Consider the following 20,380-nt stretch of genomic DNA (forward strand, 5'->3'; position numbering starts at 1 on the left):
CCAGCCGCGGGCCGCGAGATGGAGCTTTGCGGCGCAGCGAGACTACAGCGTTTGGGGTCCAGGAGTCACGAGCGCCTGTCCAGCAGGTAGGAGTCCTTACTTCAAATGCCAGTGATAGCCCCCCGCTCCACCGAGGGAGCGTCCTGTTTTTGTAGCGCCTCCGGGCGTGCAGCGTCAGGCAGCAGGAAGTGGGCGGAAGTGGGCGCAAGGCTCCCTGGGGGCTGTAGTCTCCAGCCGCGGGCCGCGAGATGGAGCTTTGCGGCGCGGAGAGACTACAGCGTTGAGACTACAGCGTTTGGGGCCCAGGAGTCACGAGCGCCTGTCCAGCAGGTAGGAGTCCTTACTTCAAATGCCAGTGATAGCCCCCCCCCACATACAGTGATTAAAAACACACTATTTATGAGGGAGTAAGGAGGTAACATAGGGTTTTTACATTTCTTTAACCGTTTAAGATATCAGTCCAAACAAAAAACGGGGACAGAGTCGGATTTTAAATTAACACTTTCACTGCTGACTTTATCCAATACTACTCTTGCTTGTGTTACACTTCTTGGTCTACTGCTTTTTACTCGGTATTGTTACCTTTTATTCAATGGAAATGTTTTTCTAGGCCATGTAATAACTTTTGCTCTTTTACCCAAAATATGGCTAACTATTATTTGCTAATTGCCATGCACTTTATGACATATTATCCTTTCATTTCACAGACAAGATTTGACTTTCAAATGAGCCTCGAACCTGTAAAGCAAACATGTTGTTCTTCTTCAAAAGACAGTTCCTGCAAAAATGATAATAAAAATGAGCCGTGTGGCTCTCGCTTTGGCACAGCCATAGCATCCGTGAAGGACCTCAACCTGGATGGGCTGAATGACGTGGTAATAGGAGCGCCCTTTGAAGGTGATCACCGGGGAGCGGTGTATTTCTATTACGGCAGCGGCAATACCATAAGGAAAGACTATGCACAGGTATTGTATACATTTTAACTTATGTCCCTTACTTTAAGTACTAAAAGATCCGCATGGAGCCTCGGATGACTTAGCTGCTATTAATTTGATCAGAAGGGGCTTAGTATGGTTAGAGAGCTTTACATAGCAAACTCATTTTAAATGTTAAATGTAGATCCAGGCACTTGTTTTGTGAAGCCCTGTGAATATTCACAGATTGTCCCAGAAAGATGCGTGTCACGTAAGAATATGCGTGGTTGCTATGGAGGCCGCCCTGGAATACTGCAGATGTAATAGATATATTTTTATGTTCATTGAACTATTATTCCAGGAGGTCTAATAGTTAACCCGGTATATCTATGGAGTGGGAACAAGCTGCTCTGCTTTCTTGGAGTCCCCCCTCCCTGAAAGTACATTAATTTAGGGACGCTCAGACAAAGTCTGCCAGAAACTTTATGTTCTGCGATTGGAAAGCAGACCATACAAGGACTCAAGCCTTATCTAGGAATGTGATTTACAACTTCAGATGATTCCTTCGGTTCCGATAAACTATGCAGAGCTTTGTCATCCACATTTTATCACTTTGGGGCAGATGTATCAATGTTTTTTTTTGTCGCAAACGCTGCGAATCGCAAAATAGCAGCGTTTGCGACAAAAAAACGGAAATTGGCATGTATCATGCAAAGAGCCTCGCAATATTAAGGAATCGCAAATTTTGCGATTCCTTAATATTGCGTAAGCATTTAAGAAATCCCAAATTGTGATTTCTTAAATGCTATGTATTAAGCATTTCAGTTTTGCGAATTTAGGCTAAGAAATCGCAAATTACCACCAACTTGTAGTTGGTGGTAATTTGCAAATTCTTTCACAAATGAACTTTTTGCAATTTGTAAAGGTGCCATGTGACGCTCATACAGGCCCTTAGGGCATGTATGTGCGCCATATGCACACACATGTCAATTTAAGGGGTGCAGCAGGGTGTCCTTGAGACATTCCTGCACCCTTGAAATTATTCTCAATTTGCGATTCGCAAATTGCGAATCGCAAATTGAGAATAATTTCACATTCATAGGAAATTATTCTTTAATTGCGATTAGCAATTTGCTAATCGCAATTAAGGAATTTTAAGAAATCGCTAAAAAATAGCGAATTTCTACATACATACCATTTTCCAATTCTCAAATAGCGATTCCTTAAAAATCGCTATTTGAGAATCGCAAAAGGGTATCTTGATACACCTACCCCTAAGTCACTAAACTAGCTTTTTATTTTCTATCGCTCAATTAGATGGCAACTTCTTAACATCAATGAGTGCCTGATTGGTCAAGATTAACGAGAAATTCAACAATAAAGTAGTAAAGATTCACCTATAAAAGTACTCAAATGAATAAGTGCAAGTTTACAACTTTTTGGGAATTACAGGAAAACGTGATATGAAATATTTTGCAGGGTCCTACTTCCCAATGCTTACAACTACTCTTGGGGCAAGAATGTCTCCCGCATGGTAAACGGGCATGTTCCCCTACACTGGACTGTATGTTACTCTGGTATCCCTACGTTTTATTTTGACGCTGGCTAATATATATATATTATATATATTGCATTAATTTATCATATGCAGAGAGGCATAGGTGTGTGTGTACCTAGTAATGCGAGGTTCCGAATAAAGCATTCCTCCTCGTTTTGCCTGATTAAGACCAGGTTTTCCCTGTTCTTAATTTTGGCACTGCCTTCTATTTAGGTCACCCTTGTAAATAGGGGGCAGCATCAAAATCAATGGCAGTTGAGGTGGAACGTCCTCCGCAACACCCATTGCCCTCCCCTTTCATGCTAAGTACAGCGTGAAAGGGTGCCTTACAAGTTAAGTGGCTTAACACAGCCTTGTAAATAAGGCGAAACACACATCGCCACAGGAGAGTCTTTGCTGTGGCAATAAGGGCTTGTAAATATGCCCCTTAGAGTTAACAGACCAAATAGACCACATTAAAGGGCCAACCATTAAAATCTTCTATTGTCAGCTAGCGAACGAAATGTCCAAATTGTATACTGTTTCATTACGTATCTGTACTGACCATTATGATACTTTATTGATATTCTCCCTTCAAAGGTGTTGACAACTTATTTTTATAGTGTAAATTGTCTAAAGATATATTTTGATATTATATGTTTTACTCTCTTTTATAAACATGGCTAAATTTGTGCATCATTCTGCTGATCTTCTAATGTACCATTAACCTGCACCTGCACATTAATGGACTTGATTGTCTAAATAAAGTATTTCTTCACAACTACCTTGCCAATATGCATACCATCAGGGTATGTATATTTGAAGTTAAATATAATACACCAATACTTACCTACATACATATACTTTCATGCAGTCCCATTTCTGGCTGAGATATTTTTGTAGCACAATAATTCAGACTTAATGTTCTGGTAGTATACGCACATGGTGTACATTGCATTCATTACTGGTGTGCTATGCACATGAGGGATAGGTTTGCAGATGATGAAAAGTTTTAACCTTTTCAACAGATGTTCATGATATCTTAGAGAGGTATCTACACATCGGAGAGTGAATGACACAAATATTGATTTAAAAATGCAGAGTGACATGATTAATATTTAAAATTTATATCTAGGAGAAAAAGATTTTTTTATGAATATTGCGTTGTTTAATATTGTTTATTATTTCTCATTAATGTTATATATGTTATTTAGAATATATAATTTTAGGTGTTAGTATTGTTAGCATCATTTTTATAATTTTTTGAAATACAGTTTTCAATTTTAAATGTGTAATTTATTTTTTAATGTTAATCTATATTGTAATCTTTATAATTTGATTAGGAATTTTAGATTTTAGAAGCTAGTTGTTGGGTTTGTAGAGGACTAAGGTGGGAAGTAATTAATGTATTATTGTTTTCATTGTTTAATGTTATTTACATATCAAAATCATAATTAATTATGCAAATTTGTATTTGATCATTTATTATGTAAATAATTTATTTTATTTGAACTATAATTAATCTATCAATACCTGTATTTAATAATAATAGTTGTAACATTTATTTTACATTCATTGTTATTTCTTTTTTCTGCTAAATGTAAGTAGTATTTTAATTTTAATATGGTTATATTTATTATTTTTACTTATGTTTTTATGTTAGTCCAACATTTTTCCTACTGTTGCTTATATTGGAGCGGTAATAGTAAATCTAACACCTAAGAAGTCCTAAACTTTCTGTATTGTTGCTTAGACTGAAGTGAGAATAGTAAATCTAACCCCTTGAAGTCCAACACTTTCCCTACTGTTGCTCTGATTAAAACATAATTCAGTAGCACAGCTCAGCAACAATTGTGGACAGTTTAATGTAACAATTTGTTTAATGTGCAAAGTCACATTTTGAACATCTTATCTTAAAATTACCACCAAACATTACATTTCTTTGGGTCGTAGCAGATATATTTCTTTGAAATCCTGTTTCTTCAGCTTGGACTGAAAAAACACTTTGTTAATGAACGCTATTACTCTGCATGACAGGGGTTATTGTGAACCTCCTACTTCAGCAGGTACAGCAGAGTTGGAGTTATTTATGGGCCTCTTCTGATTAATGCTATAAGGAATTAAAAAATATGTGTTGATAGAAAAGGGAAAGAAGGATGGAAGGATGAAAGAAAGCAAAGTGGAAATTAAGGAAGGGTGAAAAAAGTTAGAAGATTGATAGGAAGGCCGAGGTGGATGAATGAGTGGATGGATCTGTGAATGGATGGATGGAATTGATGATGGAAATAATCAATGGATGACAGAATATAAAGGTGAAATGGTGACTATCAGTGGAAAGGTGAAAGGATGAATGGATAGATGCTTGGCTGGAAGAGACAAGGGAGCTCTTCTAGGGTGGATCTTCCTCACATGCTTCCTTTGCTTAATGCCATAGAGCTTTGGTTCAAAGTGAGATATATTCTAATGCTCTGACTACTCCCTTACTGCATGACATTTTGCAAGATATTACTTGTTTTAAAACATGCCTTCAAAGATGGAAGTAAAGCATTTTTTTAATATTTGTATTTGTTTTCTCCTGAATGATTTATTATTATTATTATTGTTCGTATTATTTGTCATTTCATGTTACTCAATAAAAATGATGTGAAGTAAAAAAAAAGATGCATGTAAAGTACACATTTATTGCACATAAGCCATTTGTGTGTCTTTGTTGTTATGATAGCGAATTCCTTCAGGTGGTGATGGTGACAAAGTGAAGTTCTTCGGTCAGTCAATTGATGGGAAGATGGATTTGAATGGCGATGGTCTAATTGACGTAACCATCGGTGGCTTGGGAGGTGCTGCCCTCTTCTGGTGAGTAGTATTTAAAATTTCACTAGCGGTCTGGACATTTCAGATATTCTATGCCTGAAGAAAATACAGTCTTCCCTATTCTGCAATTGAGATTAACTTACTGTACACGTGGCTAATGTGTTGCCACCTACTTCATTTGATCATATAAAGGCTATATTGTGATTTCTGTTTTCCTCATTGTGTAAGCAACTATCTTCGGTATGTTTAAAATCATTTCCATTTTATAATCTACATGACACAAGTCGCTTTTTTATTGTAAGAAGCCTATACATGTCTCTTTTTATGAAAGCTGTACATTATTAGTCAATATTTTATGGTCAGTATACATATGATATAACAAAATACAATTACATTTTTTCACTTATTTGTTTTAGGGACATTGCATGCATTTTGTGCAATGTGGGGCCTATCTGCAGATATTGCCCTGCTTCTGGCCCCTACACCAATCCAATGTGCGCCTCTGCTCTGACATTACACAATTCTTCTCCTCCTTTGTATTACTTTGTTTGTGAGAAAGCTTTGCCTATTTCCTCAAATTAATTTGATCTACCCAGGAGCCTATCTTTTTTTCCCCCTTTCAACCAGTAGTTACATGGCATGAAAAACATTGGAATTACCATTGATTCGCCTTACATATCACATGGTGGTACAATCTGCTCCATACACATATTATTTATCACTTTACAGTTCCTTGTTTCGGCTGACGATAACCTGGTTCACAAGAATTTCTTCACCCCCACTAGGTCCGCTACTTCGCACCGTATATTGCGTCTGTTACATACGCCTATAATGTTTGTATGGTAAAGTGTGTTTGTGTAGGTCAGTTTGTGGTTTTGGACTCTGAGGTCACCTATAAGTATTGGACAAGTGGTTCCCAGAAGTCTCTGGGTCGCAAGGCTTGTGCAATGTCTTCTGCATAGGTATCTAACGTTGCCTTACAGTGGGTCATATCCGCGATCCAGTCTTTAAGTCTAGGGGGCCTCTTGCTTCCCATCTCATCGCTATGCGCCTCTTAGCAAGCAGTAACGCGACTGGCAAGAATTTCCTGCGTCTGGCATATTTAGGTTTCCTTACTCCTAAAATGCACACCAAAAGCAGTGTTAGGGATCTGTTCCAATAGCATCTCAGTGAGTGTGTTAGTAACGTCGCTCCAATATATTTGCAGTTATGGACATGACCATGACATGTGCAAAAAATCAGCGCTCAGTGCATTATACCTCTGGCAGTTATCTGTCTCTCTAAGGCCTAGTCTGTGTAATTTAGCAGGCGTGTAGTATAGTTTATGAAGGAATTTCAAATGAATAATGCGCAAGTTACAGTTTGTTTTGAGGAGTGTGAGTTGTGTGTATCTGTATTGCCAGTCATGTTCATCTATTGTCTCACCCAATGCTATATTCCACCTATGTACCGTCACGTTAGGCTTCTCAGCCTGTTCCTCTTGGGCCGTGTTGTTTAGGCGTGTCACCAAGTTCTTGCGAGTAGGAGCCATTAAAAGTATTTGTAATATGTTCAATTGCATGGGCTCTTCTGGGAATGTGGTGTATAGTGTCCTGATTGCCGTGCGTAGTGGTAAATATGCGAATTTCTTCAAGGGGGATTAATGGGCGCAAAGTGAGGGATCTGTCAAGTTAATGAATTTATTGTGTGGGAATATTGTTCCCATAGTGGTCAGCCCCATCTCTACCAATAAAGTGTGCATTTTCTTGTCTTGCGTTACAGTAAGCTTAGGGTGTCTCGCTGTGGGCAACGCCCGTGCATATATCAGGAGCTTATGTGCTCTGTGTTCCAGCCCATGCCACGCCCTAGAAGTGCATTGAGCTGTTTGTATCTTATCTCGTGGTGTATACTTCGTCGGGTCCGCTATAAGTGAAGTCAATGGCATGAGATGTACGTTATCCCTTTCCACCGCAATGTGTGGGATATATGCGTGGGGTTTCGTCCAGTAGTGTGCATTCTGAGCCTGCGCCTGCACAGAGTAAGTATAGCTGAAATTCTGGCACCCTGAAGCCCCATAGATTGTACGGTTGAGTTAGGGTCTTCCAACAAGTCCTGGCTTGTTTGCCTGCCCACATCAGTCATTGCAAGATAGAGCGTAGTCTGAAAAAGAAGGCCACAGTTAACCACATTGGTATATTCCAAAAAAGGTATGGGAACCTAGGTAGTATGATCATTTTCTGTTGGGCTATTCTATCCGCCATAGAGAGAGGCATTTTAATCATTTATTCACCTGCTCTTCTAGTCTCACCAGCGCCTTACCATAATTCTCTCTGAGTTCTCCAGTTCTGGATCACGATGAATCCAGATACCTAAATATTTTACTGGGTCTGTTTGCCATTTTAGAGGGTATTCCAGATCAGGTTCCGGTGTGTCGCAGTGAGAGGTATCACAACCGATTCATCCCAGTTTATTCGAAGGCCTGCAGATTGCTCATATCGGACATATTCTCTAATGAGTGAGTTTAGATTCTTAGCAGGCTGCGTGGTATAAAGGACCATATCATCAGCATATAATGCAATTCCAATGGGCTGGAGGTCAAATTGCAAGGTCAATTGCATCTGAATCCAGATCCCTAAATATTTTACTGGGTCTGTTTGCCATTTTAGAGGGTATTCCAGATCAGGTTCCGGTGTGTCGCAGTGAGAGGTATCACAACCGATTCATCCCAGTTTATTCGAAGGCCTGCAGATTGCTCATATCGGACATATTCTCTAATGAGTGAGTTTAGATTCTTAGCAGGCTGCGTGGTATAAAGGACCATATCATCAGCATATAATGCAATTCCAATGGGCTGGAGGTCAAATTGCAAGGCTGCCTCGGAGTGTTGCTGCCCAATTTTACAGGTCAGTGGTTCCAGGATTAATCCAAATAGCATTGGTGACAAGGGGCAGCCCTCTCTGGTACCTCGCGTGATCTCTATTGGGCTGGATGTGTTCCCTTTTATTCTGACCTGTGCTCTAGGCGTAGCATATAATAGTGATATCCATTTTAGAAATGTTTCTGGGAACCCCATTTTATGAAGGGCAACAACCATGAAGCCCCAACCCACCCAGTCAAATGCCTTGGCAGCATCTAATCGAGCCGCGGCTGCTGGTATGTCCGGATCTATTTGATGGTATAACGCAAAGATGGTACGTATATTGTGGGTGGTGGATCGTGTTGGCATGAAGTCTGCTTGTTCTGGTAATACTAGATTACATAATAGCGGTTGTATTCTATTCGCTATTATTTTGGCCAGATTCTTGGCATCTATGTTTATCAGGGATAAAGGCCTGTACGACTCACATTCAGTAGGGTCATACCTAGTTTCGGGAGTGCTATTAGAAGTGCCTCACTTAATGAGTTCGAGAGTGTGCCTTCTTTATAGGCTTCCTCAAACATTTCAGCCAGATGTGAGATCAGTAGATCTCTGAATTCTTTATAAAATTCACCCGGGTGTCCATCTAGTCCCGGTGCTTTATTATTAGGAAGGGAATTAATGGCATCTACTATTTTGTCTTTAGTAATATGGTGGTAGACGTACTCTCAGCGTGTATCTGACAACCATGCCAGTGCTACATCATCCAGATAGTCCTGTATATCCGGTGTAGAGGCCTTTGCCTGGGCAGTGTAAACATGAGTGTAGTATTTGGTGAAGCATTATAGAATAGCTGGAGTGTCGTACACCGTGGTATGAGTGGGTTTGATTTTATGTGACAACGCCCTTCCAAGTCTCCTACCCACTCCATAGTTCCTAGCAGTGTATTTGCGCGAAATGTATTTTACCTCGTCATCTTCAAACTCGTTATATTTATCAATCTTTGTTCTATAGTCAGCTAGAATTGAGTTGTTGTGGGTGTCTTCAAATTCCTGTTCCATCCTAGTAATTTCAGCTTCTATCCTTTCCAGTTGTCTTTGGATATCCTTTAGAATGCCTGCATGTTTACTGATGCAATGGCCTCTAATGGTGGATTTGAAAGCCTCCCAAAGTGTCTTTGTGCTCTTTACCAATCCGGAGTTGTGTTCGAAATAATCTATCACGGAACACCTGGTCCTGAAGTGCTGTCTGCCTCAGTCTCCAGTTGAATTGCAGTGGGGTGCGCGCCGGAATTTCCAATTTGATTCGTACCGGGGCATGGTCTGAGAGTGTTTTGGATAAGTGGTCAATGGCAGTAGTCCATGTGCACACATCTTGAGATACTAGCCAGTAATCAAGCCTGGACCATGTAAGGTGTGTTAATGAGAAACAGGTACCTTCTTTCCGTTCTGGGTGTCTTTGCCTCCCTATGTCCACTATGTCCACGTCTTCCATCCCTTCCCTTAATACTTTAGCCGATTGTTTGCCATATCTGTCATTCCCGGTTGATCTGTCTAGTGTGGGGTCTAAGTAAATATTAAAGTCCACACCCCATAGGATGGCTGTGTGCTGGAGATCACGTAGTTGCATCCAGATTTGTGCGCAGAAATAGGTGTGATCATTATTCGGACCATATACATTGACAATTGTTAACACTGTTCCGCCAAAACAGCCTTTCACTATAACGTAGCATCCCTAGTCATCCTTTACAGATTTAATAAGTGTAAAAGGTGTGTTACGTTTCACCAAGAGCAGGATCCCACTAGCATATGACGAATAGGACGATGTCAGCTTGAATATAGCCCATCTGGCCCCTATCTGCTTCTCTCTTAAATATGCGAGAACTTTACGTATTTTCTATGGGTTGTGAAGCCCTCTGACATTCGAGGTCAGGAACGTCAACGTGCTGTGCTGTTTCAGAGTATCATTCGTCTGCCGTGTCTCTGCCATCTATCCAATTGAGGTGCCTAAAGTGTCTCATATTGTCTTACATGTGTCTGTCTGCCGTTACACTACTGGTCAGATTTTTTTGTTTGACTCCCTTGCCCCCCCTCTCCCACTCCACCTTTCCCTTACTAGTGGAGACATTCCCAACAATAACATACAACATTTCCCCGCAAAAAAAAAAAGAAAAAACAATAAGAAAGCTTGTATGGTACACACATATAGGTCAGAGCTGCCATCCCGTTGCTTGTGGCATAGGCCACATGGGTAAACGCCCTAGCTTCGCATATATCAGAACTCAACACGTTACATCATTTCTGAATAAGGTTGTGAAAGAACCCCCTCTCACCATCGGCCAATGGCCCTAATCATTGCAGGGACACATGTGGGCTGTAGCGTCACAATGAGATTTTAAACTACAAAAATTGTCTGTCAACTTATCTGGTACTGCATATTGTAGACCACCCTGCATTCGAGCATCTTCAAAGGTCGTGTCGTTGGTTGCCGCCGAATAGGGAGTGCGCCCGCTTCAGCGCACAGAAAGTTCGCTGCAGTGTCTATCACATGTCTATGATATATTGTTCATTCAACATCCGACATGGTGGATTGTTCCCCTTGTTCTCCTCTCAGCGATCTGCTCCGTGTGTTCGTCTGCTCTTTCTGTTGTATAAACTTCAGCACTTTCTGCGGTTCAGTGTAGATCCACGTCTTTCCATCGTTCGGGATTTTGAGTCAAGCTGGGTACAGCATTGTGTATGAATATTTAGATCTCTTAATTTCTGTTTCGCTGTGCTGAACTTTTTCCTCGCTTCCACAGGCGCCGTGAAGTCTGGGTACAGGGATATGTCCATATCTTCATGGGTCAGTTTGCCCAGTTCTCTGGCCTTTCGGAGTGCTGCATCTCTGTCCCTGTAATTTAGAATTTATGCAATGATCGGTCTTTGTCGGGATCCAGCTGGAGGTTTTGGCGCCAACGATCTGTGGGCCCTCTCGACTATGACCATGTCAGAAAAGGTGTCTCGCCTCAGCAGGGAGATGAGCAGCTGCACCACATAACGTTCCATTGGGCCCGTGTTTGTTGTTTCTGAAACTCCCATTAAGCGATGTTGTTCCTTCGGGACCTTGCTTCCAAGTCCTCCGTCTTCGCCGTCATTGCTGCCAGGTGCTTCTCATTCCCGGTCTGTTTCGTGTCTATCTGCACTTGTCCATCTTCAGCTTTGGATATCCTGCGCTCTGCCATGTCTATTCTTTCTGTGTGTTTGTCTACTCGTTCGAACATTCTGTGAACTCTATATGTCAAGGAATCAATTTCCCATCGATGTTTGACAGTGCGACCTGGCTCATTGAAAACATTGTTTGTATATCATCATTTGTCACTCCTCCTTTAGCCCCGGCTGTCGATAGCGCTGTTGGTTTTCATCAGGGCTGTGTTCTTGTTGTTTCTTCGCCTGTTCAAAGTTTATTTTTGGTTGGGTGCAGTCTGTCTTGCACATGGTGTAATTACCTATCCATCCGGCCCACAGGTTCACTGACTACAGCAGCACTGGAGTGGGGTCACTGCCAGATAGTTTGCTCCGGTCTGTTCCAGTGCAGAGGGTGTCTATGCTGTGTAGGGTGCCCTGCCTGCTAAAGGTCTCCTAGTCCAAGTGCAGTTCCGTGTTGGAGCTTGGGCTCTGGTGTAGTTGTGGGCTTTGTATCCAGGTAGAAGTTTAGCTGAGGAGATTTGCTGCACAATATGGAGCTGCTATGTTGATCTAATGCCTCTTCGACTCCTTCCAAGATGCCTGTGTAACGGGCTTCCAGCAGTCCCTTGGACGTACATCCTTCAGCGCCCGTCCTTCACAATCTCCGCATACGTGTAGGCCAGCCGATATTGTGGTTGTCCCAGTCTTGGCCTCTCTACCTATTTCGCCTCCGAATCGGTGCGTCTAGCGTGAGAAATCAGGAGGGTGGGGATGCCCCATGTACACCAGGACCCCAATGAGAATGTGGCGGTATACGCAGGCAGAGTCCCACTGGTGGCTACAGGGTCTAATTGTGTGTCCTCACGTGTATCTCTGCCACACAGCGTTTTCCTGCTGATCAGGGGCCTTCGCGCTCGCAGAGGCCGTAGTACCTCACTTGACCAGGCTATCTCTTCCGCCATGCACCTGCGCCGCGTTTCCAGTGTCTTCGAGCAGCTACTGGAACAATACTGGGCCGTTCACCTGAATTCGTGACCGTCCTCACGCATATGGCGGAGTACCTCCTGCTCGGTTCACTCGTCTCTCGCTCGTGTCGTGTAGGGCCCCTGTCACTGGTTTTACTCCTTTTTTGTATCTGTGAATCGGGACCACAGTAGCTGCTCTGTTAGGTGTCACATGTGGCTTTCTGATCAGGCCACGGGGTTCGACTCCCTTCTTGTATGGCGCCGCCCACAGTGTCACCCATGTGCCCCTGGCACCTGTCGGGCCACCCCCGGCGCCCATCTGTGGACCACTCACCGCGCCAATGGCACTGGGTCTGGTCCCCTACAGTCGGGTCTTGTCCCCTACAGCCCCTACAGTTGGGTCTTGTCCCCCACAGGCTGTAGGGGACTAGACCCGGTGCCATCGGCGTGGTGAGTGGACCACAGATGGGCGCCGGGGGTGGCCCGACACGTGCCAGGGGCACACGTGGTGAAGTTCATCACTGTTGTCCGCGGCATCACTTTCACTTTCGCCGCGGAGGCTGCATGTCTTCGCTTGTCTTTCCGCAGTATTTAGGGTCCTTCAGGGGCCGTTCTTGGCTCACTAATGCTCCCGCTTCCAACGGACTCTGTTCTCTATCAGTTGCAGTCGCGTTGAATTAATGTTTGAAGGATTATGAAGGATATATTAGGCGTTTGCGAGGAGCTCCTCACCAAGCGGCTAGCTTGCTCAGTGGCTAGCTCCGCTCTCCCACCCATGAGCCTATCTTCCCAACAAATGTGCTTTTCTATGCATTCACCATAATAGCACATTACTAATGAAGTGTGAACTAATTTCTAGTCTCTCAGTCATTATGAAATGAAACACTAACACCACACCTGCCAGAAATCATTTGAGTGCAAGTCATATAAGCCTAAGGACCCTACCTCAACTTTGTCAAGACTACACCCCAGCGACTATGCCAAAGTAAAATTTTCATAAAAAATGGGAAAGGGGCAGTAATGGGTGGGGAGACAGTCCACCTCATTTGTATGCCATAGATTTGCACTAAGGCTCTAACTGGGGTGGTGGGCCTTTAATGCATAGAATATATGGTTTAGAGTGCTCCCTGTCATTTATTATAAGGATATTGCAAATCACAGAGTAGTTCAGTGTCCTTAATGAGAAACGAGGCAGAAGGCAGTGTTACTTTATAAGATCATGGAACTCCTTCGTGACTTGCAATATCCGTATAACGTATGGCAGGGGGTACTTTCATCTTTATAATATATGTCCACACCATAACCTTTCTCACAACCATTTATAACCTCTGTGTGATGTTCTTTCAAATGAAAGAGATGAGATGCTTTTAAACATGAATAACACATTTGGACTCTGTAGTGCAGAGTTAAATCTACCATTAAGCAGTTAGGTATTTGTCACAAAAAGATATTAGGATTGGTTTAGGTTTTGATTTAGTTATGCTGTATGACATGCCTTCCTCCTCACCTTCTGGCCAGGCTGATACTCCACTAGAGTGGCTTTCTGGTTGTACCAGTGTTTTATCACTCCCTGCCTGGCCTCCAAGTTCTCAATGGCTCCTTTCCAGAAGAGCTTCATCTGAGACCAAAGACACAACATGTAGCGCAGAACATCCTCAGGGGTTTCTTGGGAGCTTGTTCTCATCCCTCTTTTACAAGACTGAGGGGTCCATGAACAGGGTGGTCAAAAAGAGGTTTAAAGGGACTGAACGCCACTCCCTTCTAAGGCTGCCCCTTATATGCAAATAGAAGGCATGGCAAGAGGACATCCCACTTATGCCTCATGGGTTCTGGTAGGCCCATAATCATGCAATTCAGGATATTGTTAAATCTTTCAACAAGCCCACTAGTCTGTGGGTGGTATGGAGTGCATAACATATAGGTTGCCACACACTCCTCCTACATGGACTTTATGTAAGCAGACATGAAGTTGGTACCCTAGTCACATACAACCCCCTCGGGGAAGCCCATGTGTGTTAATATGCCAATCAGTGCCCATGTCACTGTGGATACAGTCATCACCTTCAGAGGAAGGTCCTCCTTTTACCATGTGGCATGGTCCACCAAGACCAGGATGAACCATGTTGCCTAGGGCAGCCTTGAGGCTCAACAATGTCTATGCCCTCCCTCTCAAATGGTGTCCCCACTACAATAAATGGAAGGAGGGAGACCTTGTCCTTTGCACCTGACTTCCCACTGGCTTGGCAGGTTATACAGGATTTGTATACTGCATTCAAATCTAGGGTCAATAAAAGTGCCTGTCGGTCAGAGGTTTTGGCCTGCACCAGATGTCCTGCTAGAGGTATGTAGTGAGCCAATGCAAATAGTAACGCTCTGTGTCACTGGTAAAACAACAGCACATGGCTTGCTCTATGCTCGGAGACCTTAGGCTTGCTATATAGGAGGCCATTCTATCTACAAATTAGGTGATCACCAGAAATGTTGCCAGCTGCATGGGCCTCAGCCTGCCACAGTAGACCCTCAAGAATAGGGTACTCCCTCTGCTTTTTGCAGAACTCTGCCTGGGACAGCCCACGCCTTCATTTTGCCACCCAGCCTTCTCAGGTAGGTCCCCTACTGCAGCAATGTTAGTAGCATCACCCAAAGGATCAGCCTCCTCCAGGATCATGAGAAATTCTGAAGTGGGTTTCCATGCCCCTTGCCCTTCCTCTTCTTGGCAGATAGCTGGGCCATTATTCCAGGCTCTAGGCCCTTCTGCCAGATTGCCAAGGACCGTGCGGCCAGGCACACCCACTCAGGCAATCCCAACATCTCCAGGTGAGACCTGAGCCCTAACTCCTTTCAGGTGGTGTGCTCCAGGTCATGCCTTAACGGACAGTCAATGGGCATGGCGGACTAATATCTACCTGTAAGAAACCTGAGACCCCCCCCATTCAAAGGGTACCAGAGCCCCTGGATGGTGGCTTACCTGTTATCTGCTCTCTCAACCTGGTGATGAATATCGGGGACAAGCTGCTTTAAGAACAACAGATGGCTCCAAACAGTAGTCATACGGGCTCCTGTGTCTCTCAGAGCCTCTACCCTCAACCCTCTACCCATCGATGGTGACCCACTGGTATTGTCGGACTTGTGAGCCTTCAGTACCATAACTATGACGCCAAAGGACACTAGGCTAATTTCTGCCTTATTTACAAGGCATGCAAGAACAACAACGGGCATGGCTCGAATCAGTAAGGCTGAGCCCATAAGCAACAGACGCTGCTTTAAGTCTGCGAGCCATCGCCGCAATAAACCACTGGAGCCGTAACAGCAAAAATATGCTTTTCCCGTTGATATCTCGCTGACCCCCGCAGCCGGTAATCAGAAGCGCTTCTTATTGTATCGCACCGAGAAGGACGACCGGTCGTCTTTTCAAAAAAATCACGCAAATAAACGCCGTACCCCGAATACGTTGGATACAACCCTAAGGAACAAGCTTCTCAGAGGCACATCAAGTGGCTATCCCGACTTGACCTTCAGCTCCAGTTGCTTTTCTTCAATTGAACCTTCAGACAAACGACATCAACCCATACTTCTGTCCATTTTTACCACCGCAACCAGTATTACGATTGTGGCAGTTCATTTCCTCTGCATGAGAAAGAAGACTGTTCAATAAATACTTTTTATTGAAAACCCCCGTCTCTCTATTTCTCTGCACCTCTGGTGAAACGAAGCATGCACGATTGACTTAGTGAAATAACTATCTATTGTTTCAGCGATTCTAGAGATACATTTCCTATTCTTGGGAAACAAAGTTGTCATGTTTATGCGGTTATCAGAAACGAATCCCTTCTTGTGTATTCGAGAAAGTTTCTAGTGATTTCTGAGCCAGCTGGCACTCACAATTAAGTCTAGTATATTCTATAGAGACCTAGTATACCTAAGTCCTACGTCAAATCTATAGGATATATTATTCCAATGCGCAGAGCCTATTGGGAATATAGGAACTACACTACATGGCGCCCAGCGTTTGGTAAGGCGATAATGTAACGCTAGATACTAGAGTAACTCAGTCGTGCTTTTCACACAGACCCCTTTTTCTCATAAAATACTCCAAAAGACATCTGAAGAGGGTAAAAAAGGATATAATATCCACCAAAACTGAGTAGGACGAAAATCCTATGTATTAGTTTTTGGTTTGTTCAATGTTGAAGGATACAGTGTTCCAAAATATTGTGCACCTAATCTTTGTTTCCTTGAAACTTGCTCTGCAAACTTTCGGTCAACAAAATGACGGAGAGTGACGACGAAAGGGAGGCAGTCTTAGACGATACAAATCCCCAACAAAATAACCCGGATGCTATACTCATCCGGCAAATATAAGGAAAACAATCATTATAAAACATATAGAAAATGGAGTATCATCGAGAGGTGGTAAAGTAATATTTGTTATAGAGGCACATGAACATCGGCAGACAGAGGTATTCTATTCATGGATCCTGTTTCCTGCAGCAAATGCAGTAACACACGAGTTCCACTACTACAAAGTAGAGGAACCTCCAGCGGAATACGTTCCTTTCGAGGACGTTGAAATTCCACTAAGTTACCAAGAGCATCAGCTCTGGTTTAATGGCACCCTACATTATCAAAATCACATTACCAGGCTCGCTCCACTAGGTAGACCAGGAGCAACAAGGCCGGTATTAGCCAGCTATACACCACATCCTGACATTGAAAGAATGACAGGTCCAGAATTATTAGCTCAGCTAAAACACATAGACAATTGGTTCAATTTGTCATGCGGACTGTAACAGTCCAACCTATTATAAGGATTCCACAGCACACCCCTCATCAGGGGAACACAAACAAAATTACACCACACACTATACAGTCAGTAATCGGTAAATTACCTGCAAAACAAGAACAAATTCCGTTCTGGTTAGCCCAAAAAATTACTCAAATAGAGGCAGTATTCCCTGATAGTACACCTCATGAGAAACACAGAATTCTGACAATCTGTTTACCAATGGGGATGGCACCACACGAGAAGGACTGTGACACTTGGGGTACAGTCTTTGCTTCAATCTACACAAAAACACATGGTGTTCCGTCCGGTAATACCATACGTACTAATACAGATTCAAAATGAATACGGACCAGAACCTGCCTTAAATCTTGGTATGAAGCTACTGAAAGATTTCAAACAGGTCTCGGCTATATTGTTAGCCAACATTAAAGGTGAAGCAGCATCTGTGGCATTCCGCCAAAAGCTAAAGGAAACAGATATTATTGGGCAACCATATGAGCTTGCCAGAATTATTGAAAAATCCTATGAAGAACTAGGTACAGATAGTTTGGGTGGGAAACTAGTACAACCCCAACTAACTGAAAATCCAGAAAAAGTTTTTATAAAAAATAATCTCACTACTCCTAAGAAGAAGTGGGAAAACACCAAACAGACACTTCCTAAAGAGAAGCGTTCCCAGTCCAGAGGAAGGTCTCCTCAACAGGAGCCCTCTGAAAAGAGATATAACCTTAGAAATAAGGATAATTTGAGAAAACCTGATAGATATCAAGATATTGATACACGTTTCTCTCGTACCTTCCATACTTCCACGCAGAAATCCTAAAGAAGAGGACGATCAGAACAAAAAGAAGAACGCGTGACGTCCAAAGACGAACAGCGCATTCCAAAAAATAACAAAACTCAATTCACAAAGAAGAAGGTAGCAAGTCTAAAGATCAGACATGCCGAGGATCTTGAGGACACAACTTAAGAACAGGGAGTGGGCCCAGACAATGCTAGACAGCGCAGCGCAGCAGAGGTCACCATAGCTCGCAAGATCCTGAAGTATCATCTGGAGACAGTGGACTTGTTTCCTTCCCAGTAAAGAATTGGCTTGGTAGTTTGGTCTGCCCTGTTCCCATGATGCACTGGGCCAGGGCCAGACTAATTTGCATGTAGCCAGGTTCTGAACTGGGATGGTGCAGTGAGCTAAAAAACGGTGATGGATCAATCCCTGATCTTTTGACTGGGTAGGAGTGTTCTGCTTAATTCAGATACTCTGTCCATCACCACCCCCGTTTTTGAATCGTTTTAGCCACCATAAGTGTGGAAGGGTATACTCAGATGTGAGTCCCTTGCTCATTGCACCATCAGGATTCAAGCAAGCCTGGCCGAAGATGGCTGCAATGCCAGAAACCGGTCCCCGGAAGCTTGTTTCCTTCCCAGTAAAGAATTGGCTTGGTAGTTTGGTCTGCCCTGTTCCCATGATGCACTGGGCCAGGGCCAGACTAATTTGCATGTAGCCAGGTTCTGAACTGGGATGGTGCAGTGAGCTAAAAAACGGTGATGGATCAATCCCTGATCTTTTGACTGGGTAGGAGTGTTCTGCTTAATTCAGATACTCTGTCCATCACCACCCCCGTTTTTGAATCGTTTTAGCCACCATAAGTGTGGAAGGGTATACTCAGATGTGAGTCCCTTGCTCATTGCACCATCAGGATTCAAGCAAGCCGGGCCGAAGACGGCTGCAATGCCAGAAACCGGTCCCCGGAAGCTTGTTTCCTTCCCAGTAAAGAATTGGCTTGGTAGTTTGGTCTGCCCTGTTCCCATGATGCACTGGGCCAGGGCCAGACTAATTTGCATGTAGCCAGGTTCTGAACTGGGATGGTGCAGTGAGCTAAAAAACGGTGATGGATCAATCCCTGATCTTTTGACTGGGTAGGAGTGTTCTGCTTAATTCAGATACTCTGTCCATCACCACCCCCGTTTTTTAATCGTTTTAGCCACCATAAGTGTGGAAGGGTATACTCAGATGTGAGTCCCTTGCTCATTGCACCATCAGGATTCAAGCAAGCCGGGCCGAAGACGGCTGCAATGCCAGAAACCGGTCCCCGGAAGCTTGTTTCCTTCCCAGTAAAGAATTGGCTTGGTAGTTTGGTCTGCCCTGTTCCCATGATGCACTGGGCCAGGGCCAGACTAATTTGCATGTAGCCAGGTTCTGAACTGGGATGGTGCAGTGAGCTAAAGAACGGTGATGGATCAATCCCTGATCTTTTGACTGGGTAGGAGTGTTCTGCTTAATTCAGATACTCTGTCCATCACCACCTCCGTTTTTGAATCGTTTTAGCCACCATAAGTGTGGAAGGGTATACTCAGATGTGAGTCCCTTGCTCATTGCACCATCAGGATTCAAGCAAGCCGGGCCGAAGACGGCTGCAATGCCAGAAACCGGTCTCGGAAGCTTGTTTCCTTCCCAGTAAAGAATTGGCTTGGTAGTTTGGTCTGCCCTGTTCCCATGATGCACTGGGCCAGGGCCAGACTAATTTGCATGTAGCCAGGTTCTGAACTGGGATGGTGCAGTGAGCTAAAAAACGGTGATGGATCAATCCCTGATCTTTTGACTGGGTAGGAGTGTTCTGCTTAATTCAGATACTCTGTCCATCACCACCCCCGTTTTTGAATCGTTTTAGCCACCATTGGTGTGGAAGGGTATACTCAGATGTGAGTCCCTTGCTCATTGCACCATCAGGATTCAAGCAAGCCGGGCCGAAGACGGCTGCAATGCCAGAAACCGGTCCCCGGAAGCTTGTTTCCTTCCCAGTAAAGAATTGGCTTGTTAGTTTGGTCTGCCCTGTTCCCATGATGCACTGGGCCAGGGCCAGACTAATTTGCATGTAGCCAGGTTCTGAACTGGGATGGTGCAGTGAGCTAAAAAACGGTGATGGATCAATCCCTGATCTTTTGACTGGGTAGGAGTGTTCTGCTTAATTCAGATACTCTGTCCATCACCACCCCCGTTTTTGAATCGTTTTAGCCACCATAAGTGTGGAAGGGTATACTCAGATGTGAGTCCCTTGCTCATTGCACCATCAGGATTCAAGCAAGCCGGGCCGAAGACGGCTGCAATGCCAGAAACCGGTCCCCGGAAGCTTGTTTCCTTCCCAGTAAAGAATTGGCTTGGTAGTTTGGTCTGCCCTGTTCCCATGATGCACTGGGCCAGGGCCAGACTAATTTGCATGTAGCCAGGTTCTGAACTGGGATGGTGCAGTGAGCTAAAAAACGGTGATGGATCAATCCCTGATCTTTTGACTGGGTAGGAGTGTTCTGCTTAATTCAGATACTCTGTCCATCACCACCCCCGTTTTTGAATCGTTTTAGCCACCAT

General features: G+C 43.7%; 1 protein-coding gene across 1 annotated transcript in view; it reads left to right on the forward strand.

Annotated features, from left to right (window-relative positions):
• The window catches only part of ITGA1 (integrin subunit alpha 1), a 1,037,437-nt gene that overhangs the window by 706,033 nt on the left and 311,024 nt on the right, over positions 1-20,380 (forward strand). Inside the window, exons 14-15 of the mRNA XM_078675060.1 lie at positions 708-965; positions 5,174-5,304. Of these exons, the coding sequence (XP_078531186.1) occupies positions 708-965; positions 5,174-5,304 (389 nt within the window). The remainder of the gene's footprint in view (positions 1-707; positions 966-5,173; positions 5,305-20,380) is intronic.

The sequence above is a fragment of the Lissotriton helveticus genome, chromosome 2_1 (assembly GCF_964261635.1).
Source record: "Lissotriton helveticus chromosome 2_1, aLisHel1.1, whole genome shotgun sequence".
Taxonomy (NCBI): Eukaryota; Metazoa; Chordata; class Amphibia; order Caudata; family Salamandridae; genus Lissotriton; species Lissotriton helveticus.